Here is a 10,857-nt window from a genome sequence, read left to right on the forward strand (position 1 = left end):
GAATTTGGAATGGTGACATACACCTGTAATCTAAGCTCCTGGGAAGTAGAGTCAGGGAATCATTCATGTTCAAGCAGGGTCTGAGTTATGTGAGATAAATGAAAGGAAGCGAGCAAGAGAGGAAAGGGGGAAGAGAATGATTTTAATAAAGAAAAAATTAGCAGGACATGGTGGTGCATGCCTTTAATCCCAACACTCGGGAGGCAGAGGCAGGCGGATTTCTGAGTTCGAGGCAAGCCTGGTCTACAGAGTGAGTTCGAGGACAGCCTGGGCTATACAGAGAAACCCTGTCTCAAAAAACCACACAAAAAAAAAAAAATACAAATAAGCAAAAATTGTATGTGTACTTTGTGGCAAATATAAAACTTGGGGCACACATTGTATACCTGCTGCCAATATACTCATTCAATCTTAGGAGGTGGACAGTACTGTCATCAGCTCCACCTTACAGATAAGGACACTCTGGCACAATAGTCATATGCAAATTCACAGCACAAGTGAGAAAAGCTTGGATTAAGAACAAGCCAAAAATCCCTCCCTAGCTCTTGCCATGCTTGGAAGCCTATTATGGGGAGAATAGATTGTGCATAGGTCTTTGGGGTGTGGTGAAAGTAATACTCACCTCCACAAAACATACTGGAAGCAATTATCGCAATTTCTCTAGAAATCATAAAGACTGGCACAGATAGTAAAACACAAAAGAGCAGAGCAGATGAGCATATATATTTGTATAAAGTTTATTCATTGCAACAATATGAGAGAGGTAGCCAAGCATAGCAGCTCAACTGTGTAGTCCAGCACTTGGGAGTCTGAGGCAGAAAGGTGACCATGTGAATTCAAGGCTAGCCTAGGATGTATAGTGAGGTCCAGGCCAGCCCAAACTCCAGAGTGAATGCTTGTCTCCAAAAGAAAAAAGAAAGTTTGAAAACCCTTGGAAAATGACACAATTATAAATGAAATGATTCTTAGAAAATGAAATGAGGCTGCAATTTCTGATTCATATTCTTTATTGAAATAAATATAGACTGTTACAGCAAAAAGACCTTAACAAAACTATCCTAGAATCTGGCCAAGTCCCTGGGTTTTTGACCTTTCTGAGATCTGTTGCTTGGTTTTGCATTTTCCTTTCTGCTCTGGCAAAGAGCTGACTTATTTTCTTGAACGAATACTGAGCTATTACTCAGAGTACCTAATTCCTACGAACAGGGGACTTCTACATCATTAATCCTAAACTGGTTTCCACTGCTATAAAAATACTTAATTAAGATTGGGTAATTTGTTATTTATTGCATTTTGAAACAAGGTGTCACTCCTTACCCCAAAAGTGGCTCAAACTTCTAGTGACCCTTGAGCTAGGATTACAGGCATTAACCAACAAACACAGCCACACAGTGAGACGCTATTTAAAAAATAAATCCACTTTAAAAAATTTAAACCACTGCTATATTTGATAACTTAAGAGGTATTTGTCAGGTTTTCCATTGAGGTCTATTTCCTTTGGAATTAACTATTTGGGGGGAAGGTATCTGAGGAGATAGAAATACATTTTTAGTGGGCTGTTATCCTTCGGAAACCAGTGACAACGGCTTTTTTTTTTTTTTCCAGAAAGGGGTCTTTGCAAATGAATGTAGGTTAAGATCCTTAAAAAGAGATCATCCTGGATTAGAGTGGGCACTTAGAGAAGGGAAGACAATGCAGAGAAGGGAATAGAAAAAGAAGAGGCTGAGATACAGAGATGCATCCATCTTCAAGCCAAAAAACAGCAAAAGATGGCTGACAGCTACCAGAGGCAGGTGCAGAACAGATTCTCCCCAAGGAACCCACTCTCATGACTGCTTGATTTCCAACTTTTGACATCCAAAGCCATAAAAGCCTAAGTCTCTATTGTTTCAAATCACCCAGTTATTGGTTGACAGAGCATTCCTAGGAAGCTAACATAACTCTGTTGCATAAATTTTCATTAATGAGTTTTGTTTTTTATGCTTGCTTATTTATTTTGTGGGCAGGAGGAGATGTGAGCCACAGTTTACAGGAGTCCGTTCTCTCATTCCACCAAGTGTTTGATTCCTAGAAAGGGATCAAACCCAAGCAATGAGGTTTCCCAGCAAGCGTCGCTATCCACTGAGTCATCTTGCTGTCCCAATTCACAACTAGTTTTGTATGTCTAGGTACACATGTGCAGTACACAGGCATGTGTGTGTACACACGAACATATGTAGGAGACAGGTCTGGTCCCTAGCAGCCTAGGAAGGCGCTGCTAACACTCCCCGGCTTTCCTCCCCAGCACAGTGCACCTGTTCCACAGGCAGAGGTGCCGACAGCCCTGACAACCTGAACTGTCGTCAGGGCTCAGATACCACAGAGGATCAAGAACCCATTCCTACCAATTGTCTGTCCTCTGACCTATGCCACACCCCACACATAATAGTGAAGTAACAACGGGTCCATGTGTTTATTAAGATATAAAGGAGCTGACTCATTTCATCACTGTACTGGACAGAAATTCAACTATTCTGCTGACTGTTGAGTGGCTGCATTACTTCAGGGCGACATGGACAACCCTAGTCTTAGTTACAAGTAAGGCAATTGCAGCCAAAAACCTCAAGCTTCAGCTAAGAGGCAGACAGAAGGACATGCTGGTCTCTCAGTGGCCAACATGATCTTTCCAGCAGCTCCTCCTAATAATTCTAAGAGCTCAGCTGCCCTCTGGGCTGTGTTGACTCATGCACTGGTGGTACAAAGCAATGCTTGGTAAAACTTGGAGTGCCTGATCAGTGGTCATGGCAGAGCCTCAAAGTAAGCTAGTTGCCACTGTATTCTTCATAGCTACACCCTTATAAGCTGGGCTCAGGAGAAGACTTGGTAAGGCATACCTGTAAACCTAGCATAGAAAAGGTAAAACAACAGTATGAAAATTTCATAACCAGGGGGCTGAGATGGCTCGGAGGTTAAGAGCACCGACTGATCTTCCAAAAGCCCTGAGTTCAAATCCCAGCAACACATGGTGGCTCACAACCATCCGTAACAAAAATCTGATGCCCTCTTCTGGAGTGTCTGAAGACAGCTACAGTGTACACACATATAATAAGTAAATAAATAAATAAATAAATAAATCTTTAAAAAAAAATGTCATAACCAAGGGACTGGGAAGATAGTCAGTTGGTAAAGTAATGCAAGACCTACATAAAAAGTCAGGTGCAGAAGGAAGCTAGAGAGATGGCTCAGCAGGTAAGGGGATTGGCTGTTCTTCCAGAGGTCCTGAGTTCAATTCCCAGCAACCACATGGTGGCTCACAACCATCTGTAATGGGATCTGATGTCCTCTTCTACCATACAGGCACATACACAGATAGAGTGCTCCTAAACATGAAAATAAATAAACCTTTTCATTAAAAAAAAAAAAGAAGAAAAGAAAAGTCGCCGGGCAGTGGTGGCACACGCCTTTAGTCCAAGCACTTGGGAGGCAGAGGCAGGCAGATTTCCGAGTTCGAGACCAGCCTGGTCTACAAAGTGAAACCCTGTCTCAAAAAAAAAAAAAAAGTCAGGTGTGGGGCTAGAGAGATGGCTCAGTGGTTAAGAACACTGACTACTCTTCCAAGGTCCTGAGTTCAAATCCCAGCAACCACATGGTGGCTCACAACCATCCATAATGAGATCTGACACCTTCTTCTGGTGCATCTGGAAACAGCTACAGTGTACTTAGATATAATAAATAAATCTTTAGAACAGAGTGAGCAGGATCCAATGGGGCCAACTGGAATGAGAAGAGGTCCTGAATTCAAATTCCCATCAAGCACATGATGGCTCACAACCATCAGTACAGCTACATTGTACTCATATATACATAAAATAAGTAAATAAATTAAAAAAAAAAGTCAGGTGCACTAAGAGCTTGTGATCCCATTCCTAGAGAGACAGAAAAAGATGCCTAGGGTCTATGGTAGCTCTAGCCTAGTTAGTGAGCTTTACCTTAGCAAGAAACCCTGTCTTTAAAAAAAAAAAAAAAAGGAACAGTGGGCAGACAGTACACCTGAGGAATGATACCAAAGGTTATCCTCTAGTCCACACATGCACAGAGATTTCAAAGGTAGCCTAGGCTACATACTGTAGCCCTATCTCTTTTTACTTTGTTTAAAAAAAAAAAAAAAAAAGTCGGGCGTGGTGGCACACGCATTTAATCCCAGCACTTGAGAAGCAGAGACAGACAAAATTCTGAGTTCGAGGCCAGCCTGGTCTACAGAGTGAGTTCTGGGACAGCCAGGGCTACACAGAAAAACCCTGTCTTGAAAAACCAAGAAAAAAAAAAACAAAAAACTTATGTGGTAGCACAGGGCTGTAATCCCAACTTTGGGAAGTGAATACAAGAGGACCAGAAATTCATGTGCAGCAAAATTGAGATACCCACCACCCCCTCCCCCAACTATTTGAAACCATGGCTCAGGAGGAAAAAGGAAACAAGACAGAAAAGATGAACAGACCAATGGTGGTGGAGATTCATGCCTGAAATCCCAGCACCCCAGAGCCTTAGAAAGGAAGAGCAAGGCTCCTGGGCTGTGTGGCAGATAAGATCCTAGCAGAGAACAGAAAGCTTGGTTATTTGATATGTGCTGTCCTCAAAGAAAAGCATGATGGATTTCTAATTGCCATTTAGAAGGCTCAAATGCCTATCTAGCAGGGTAGTAGCCTTCAGCTTCCCAATAAAATCTTTTCTCATGACATCAATAAAAATAGTCTACTTATTTTTTGTATCACATGCTGAAATGTACCAATATTCAGAAGATATTAACTCACGGTACCATTACACCGTGTCAAAATCACACATAGGCAAAAACTGATTCAAACCCCAGGAGAAGGCTGGGCCTCGAACCCAGTAGCAGACTTGCCTACCATATACAAGACCCCAAGTCTGGTAAGGGGAAAGAATGTTTTGTTTATTTTGGTTTTAGAAGATGGGACAGATGATTTCCAGGGGTCACTTCATGAGGAGCTATAAACAAGACATGTTGGAGGAGGAGTCATTCTTTCAGTAACTTTTTTATTTTCATTTTTAGATTATAGTTTAATTACATCATCTCTCCCTTCCCTTCCTTCCTCCAAAACCTCCCATGGACGCACACCCTCAAACTCATGGGGCTAGGATCTTAATACAAGACTACAAAGCTTTCATTACTGAGGTTTCAGACCACAATTCAACTGAACTTAAAATGCAACGACTTGACACAGACTACTCAATGATCTGAAAACACTAATACAATATTCCTTTTCCTACTACACCTGTATATAAAAGGCCCTTTTTTTTTTTTAATCTACTTCAACCAACTAGTAGAAGAAACTAAGTGCAGAAACAGATGGGAACTAAGATGTCTTCTATTAAGCCATACATTAAGAGATTTGCAAAAAAAAAAAATTATATATATGTGTGTGTGTGTGTGTGTGTGTGCAATGCCATTCTTTACATTAGGAATTCTTATTTGGAAATAATATATACTTTGGAATGATATTGTTCTTATTTTTTTACTTTTTAAAGAAGACTGAATTAGCCGTAACTAAGTACATATGTGTCTAGGCTGTGTGGATGTGTACATACGAGTACTGGTGCCTGTGAGGGTTGGAGGTATTGGATCCTCCCGGAGCTGAAGTAACAAGTGGTTGGCCTGGTTAGTATCACTTTACTTAGACAGGTTCTCACTGTGTAACCTGGAGTGGCCCAGAACTAGTAAGGAAGACCAGGCTGCCTCAAACTGACAAAGATCCAACTGCATCCCGAGCACTGGAAGTAACAACCTTTTTAAGTAGGACTTTTATCTACACTGATAGATGCTGCCCACATAAACAGTAGCTCTTGGGTCACTAGTGACTTAACAGTACAGGAGCCTGGAGTAATAGCTCAGCACTAGAGCCATACATAACGAATGAGGCTCTAAGTTTAATCTCCAGCACAAAGAAATAGCTGTCTAAAAAGCAAATAGTTGCTGGGGGGGGGGGGGGGGTGCACGCCTTTAATCCCAGCACTTGGGAGGCAGAGGCAGGCGGATTTCTGAGTTTGAGGCCAGCCTGGTCTACAGAGTGAGTTCCAGGACAGTCAGGGCTACACAGAGAAACCCTATCTCTCGAAAAACCAAAAAAAAAAAAAAAAAAGTTAAGAACTGATATTAACCCAGTGAGTATAACAGAGAAACGTGAATGCTCGATTTCAAAAGAAACTGTAGTGTCACATAAGAAAATACTGTCTGGCAGTCTATATGATCAATATAGTTTTAGCTTAGGGGGGCAATAAGCCTAAAAATGAAAAATGTTTTAGTTATTTGTTTGAGTTTTCTTTGCATGTACATTTGTGCATCGTGTGTGCCTGGTGCCCAGGAAGATCAGAAGAGGGTGCTGAATCCACTGTAAATGAAGTTTCAGATGGCTGGGGGTGCTATGTGGGTGCTGGGAACAGAACCCAGGTCTTCTGAAGCAGTAGCAAGCGCTTTTAACCACTGACCCATCTGTGCAGTTGCCCTAATCCCTGAAATATATGTGTGTTGTTTTCTAGATGTGCATATATGTCTTGTTTTGTTTTGCTTTGCTTTGCTTTGTTTTACACACGTCTCATTATGAAACCCCAACTGACCAGAAACTCGCTCTGTACACCAGACTGGCCTTGAACTCAGAGATTCGCCAGTTTCTGCCTCCCATTGGTTAGTATTAAAGACATGAGCCACCATGCCAATCAAAAGTGAAATATTTTAATGTGCCTTGGAAAAGGTGTCTTGTCAAAGATGACAGGAAAAAAATGCTAATTAACACAAGTGCAGAGGGAGGGTGAACAGGGACTGAAAGGACCTTGGCCTGAGGATGGATGACAGGCTGCAAACACTAACTCTGTTTAATTGGTAGAAAACCAAGAGCTGAACAAAAATTAAGAACTGTAATTTTTTTAATTTGTATTTCCTATATCATGGTTCTCAAAATACTTTAATTCTTTTAAATCTAAGTTTTGAATATGGAGTTCATTTAAGGTTTCACCCAGTAAAAAAAAAAAGCATGACTCAAAAAGTATTTGTATGTAGGGCTGGAGAGGTGGCACACAGGGTTAGAGCATGGTTTCTTCTTCTAAAATACCCAAGTGCCCGAGAGCTCATTCCCCAGACGCCACAGCCCACATCCCACAACCACCTGTATTGTAACCTTAGCCCTCAGGAGAGCTCATGTCTCTGACTTTTTTTTTCAGGCATGTGCACTCACATGCATACATCCACACATAATTTAAAAATACAAAATGTCTTTGGAAGCTTTTGAAGTATGTGCATGTATAAAAACACATTTACAATTAACAGCGTGACCCCTGCTTTATTAAAGGGACGCTCAGGCATCACAGAGGTAGGGCTTGTGCTTATGTGAGAGACCCTGAGTTCAATTCAACACCAGCACAAGTCAGATTAAAATAAACCAAATATAAAGTTCAAGTTGCTGCTTCCCTTTGTGATAGTCTTGCTGTCCTGGCCCTAAACTTGCACCGATCCTCCTGGCCTGCCACCCAAGTGCTAGGATGACCAGCATTAGCTACCATTCTCCAATATGAAGTGTCAATCTTTTTTTTTTTATTCTTTTTTTTTCCGTTTAAAGAAAGGGTCTCTTTACTAGGCATGGCTGTCCTGAAACTCTCTCTGTAGAATAGACCAGGCTGGCCTCAAACTCAGAGATATCCGCCTACCTTGGCCTCTCAAGGACTAGTATTAAAGGCATGTACCACCACACCTAGTTAAAGTTCAAATATTAAAGGCTTTTGATTTTTAAAGCATATGGGAAATTCATATGCCCCAAGTGTACTGCAAAATAAATGAACTCTGTAATAGGTCTTTGTGTCTAACCTTAATCCTCTTTGTCTCCCTATCCACTTTTCCTTCCTCTCCAGCCAATAATATAGTGCATTTCTAGAGCAAACTACAATGCTTTCAGCTCTACTCTGCCCACACGAAAACAAAATAAATCCATGATAGGGGCCCAAGGGATTTGCTGGGACCTGCCTCCAAAACCCTCAGTGGCTGGTCTTCAAGTCAATCAAATACTTGGCAAAAGGCCCAACAGATGGAAAACAGATTTGAAACCAGCTAGCCTATACTGTATGACAATGCCTTTCTAAAAATACTGTGTATTTTACAAATCTGTAACAGCACTGAGTCTCTGTCTCTTTAATGAAAATAGAGTGACTTTCTTACACCACTATAAACAAAGGGTTTTTAGTGGCAGGAGCATAAATTCTTTTCTGTAACAAAGATATGCACCATATACCCAGGGCAAAATAAGCAGCCATATAACCCTCGGGCATTTCTGTTATCTACAGAAGTATTGTCTGTCTCGCAGAGATTCAAAATTTAGATGGGCGACAATCACACTTAACTTTTAGGAACTAAGATACCTGTTACCAAAATCTACTTTGATGAGTAGTTACACAAGTGCTTTTCACTATGAACTTTTGGAAAACTGAATGCAATTCTAAGTATCTGACACACACACACACACACACCAAGAAGTTAACACATGCCCCTAACATGGAGCCAATTTAATATTTAACACGTTGCACACCTCTCTCATAAACAATTCAAGGGATTACCCCAAAACACTATCACAAAAGTAAGTTGCCTATGTTAAGCCCTTCTAAATTGACTTACATAGAGCCATTCGGGTCAATCTGAAGAAGTGACACCACCGGTAGGAGGCAACCAAGAGGGAGGGACAAGCCCAACAAGAATAAAATTATGACAGATGCTAGGGGAACGCTCCAATTCTTGCCACCTCCTGCTTCCTTCACCTGGCCTGCGTAGAAACGTTTCTTAAATGTATCCCTCAGTTACAATCTGGCGCCGGCATTCAAACACTTCTGAGCGTGCTGCTACCAAAGTGAATTAGTGAAGGGAGAGGGGACTGTTGCCCCCTGATCGTAGGAGGGAGGAGATAATGCAAGGAGCGGTTGCTGGGAGACAAGCCATCCTAGCGTTTCCGAGGCCACTCGGTGTGCCTAGAACTCCAACCATGACAGTCTTCACTCGCATCCCTTGTTGGACAGCGTCGCTTGATGGATAGCGCTCTTGGTACCGGGGAGGCCCACGCGGTGCTGATGCTATAAAAAGCCCAGGGGGGTAAGGGGAGAAAAGAAAAAAAAGAGGCGGGCGGGGAACTTACCCAGTTTCTTCCACATGGCGAGGTGACAGGCGAGGAAACCTTTGCGGATGGCAGCGCACACCTTGGCGGGCTCGGACGAGGTGAAGCCTTTCTGCTTCTTGATGAAACCCCACAAGTGCTCCCGGGCAAACTGTGCCGCCTCCCGCCCGCCGTGCCCGTCGCACACTGCAAAGAAGGCCACCGAAGAGCGGCGGCGACAGCAGCGGCCAGCGGGTAGCGAGGCCACGGCGTCCGGGGCAGGGTCGCGGGCCGCCGCCGGGCCTTTTCCCGATGGCCCGACGCCGGCGAGAGTGGGGGTCGCCGGCAACCCGAGCGCCCGCCGCGGTACCGGCGCCGGCTTGTCCTCCGCAGCCGGCTCGGGCTCCACCACGATCTGAGTTACGTCCTCCATGTACTTCCTCCCGCCCTGGTCCGAGAAGACGCTCACTCCCAGCGAGTACAACCCCGCCATGGCTGGCTGCCCGGGATCCCGCCGTTCCCACGCAGCCCGCCGAATTCCGAGGCGGGAGACACACTCGCCGCTCGCCGGCCAACTATTGTTTATCTTCGACGAAGCCGAGAGTGAGGAGGAGGCGGTCCCCGCGGCGGGGGGGGGCGCGTGATGTCGGGACTTGTCCGCGAGAGCTGGGCCGGTCGAGTCGCGGGCGAGAGGAGCCGAGCAGCTGCGCCTGCGCACTGAACTCGCTCCCCGCCCGCCCGCGCCCACCAAACAAATCAGACGTTCTTTTTCCCCCCCTTCGCCTGCTGACGTCACTCGGCTCGCTGAGACAGACCAATCAGGAGTCGAGAAGAGCAAACTCGCCCCCGCCCTCCTCCCACCCCCGCATCTCTCTGCAACTGCTGCTCTCGCTCGGCCCGCCGCTCCGGTGAGCGCGCTTCTGGCCGGGTTTGTTTTCTCCAGCCTAGGGCTTCTGTACCCTGGGGGTTTTCCGCTGTTACTAAGCGGCTGAAGCCTCAACCTGTCACCTTTTTTTTCCCCTTAAATCCCTAACGTGAGACTTCTGGCTTCTCCCCTTTGATCCTTTTGCAGAGCCAGCTTTGCCTCTCGCGATTGTGGAAAATTTGCAGAGGTCAGGGTAGACTTGACCTTCCACTTACTTCAAGTGAAATGGCGCGAAAATGCCCTGCAAAGTCGTTGGTCCGTGCGCTGGACCAGCGTAGCACTGGCTTAGGTGGGACTAGTCCGGCTGGGAGTTAAGGGAAGCAGTCAGGTTTACTTAAGAAGACTTGGAATTTTCCACCGCCAGTTGCGCAGCCCTGTTTTCCGCGATAACGTTAGGTCAGAGACCAGTCGGCGAGTTTAATTCCTAACCCTTTACAGCACTTTTTTAAAAAGTATTTTTGCGTATTTCTTCCTCTTTTTCAGCGTCGTTAATACATTTTCGGACTAGTCTTGAATACAGCTATTACTGCAGAATCTAAGTTACCGTTTGGAAAAGGAGCATACAACACCATGCCCTAAAGACGCAGGTTATTTCCCTCCGTTCACAGAAGTTGACAGTCCCAACAACAAAATGCTTGCTTTTAGACTGATTTCCACGAAATTGAAATAAGTTCTCGAGTGATCAACTTAATAGTTTCTTAGCACCATATTCTTTTGAAGGAGTCAACTTAAAGTTAACGTGTTCATTTATTATTTTCTGTACAGCCTTTGAGATTTCACAAAAAGCGTGATGGAAACTTATTTACAGCA

General features: G+C 44.1%; 1 protein-coding gene across 1 annotated transcript in view; it reads right to left on the reverse strand.

The window, feature by feature from the left end:
* The window catches only part of Ppm1d (protein phosphatase, Mg2+/Mn2+ dependent 1D), a 33,456-nt gene extending 23,607 nt beyond the window's left edge, over positions 1–9,849 (reverse strand). Inside the window, exon 1 of the mRNA XM_021178199.2 lies at positions 9,165–9,849. Coding sequence (XP_021033858.1) covers positions 9,165–9,615 — 451 coding nt within the window. The 5' untranslated portion in view covers positions 9,616–9,849. The remainder of the gene's footprint in view (positions 1–9,164) is intronic.
* Positions 9,850–10,857: the final 1,008 nt, after the last annotated feature.

The sequence above is a fragment of the Mus caroli genome, unplaced genomic scaffold (genome assembly GCF_978045245.1).
Source record: "Mus caroli unplaced genomic scaffold, Mus_caroli_1 scaffold_13, whole genome shotgun sequence".
Classification (NCBI taxonomy): domain Eukaryota; kingdom Metazoa; phylum Chordata; class Mammalia; order Rodentia; family Muridae; genus Mus; species Mus caroli.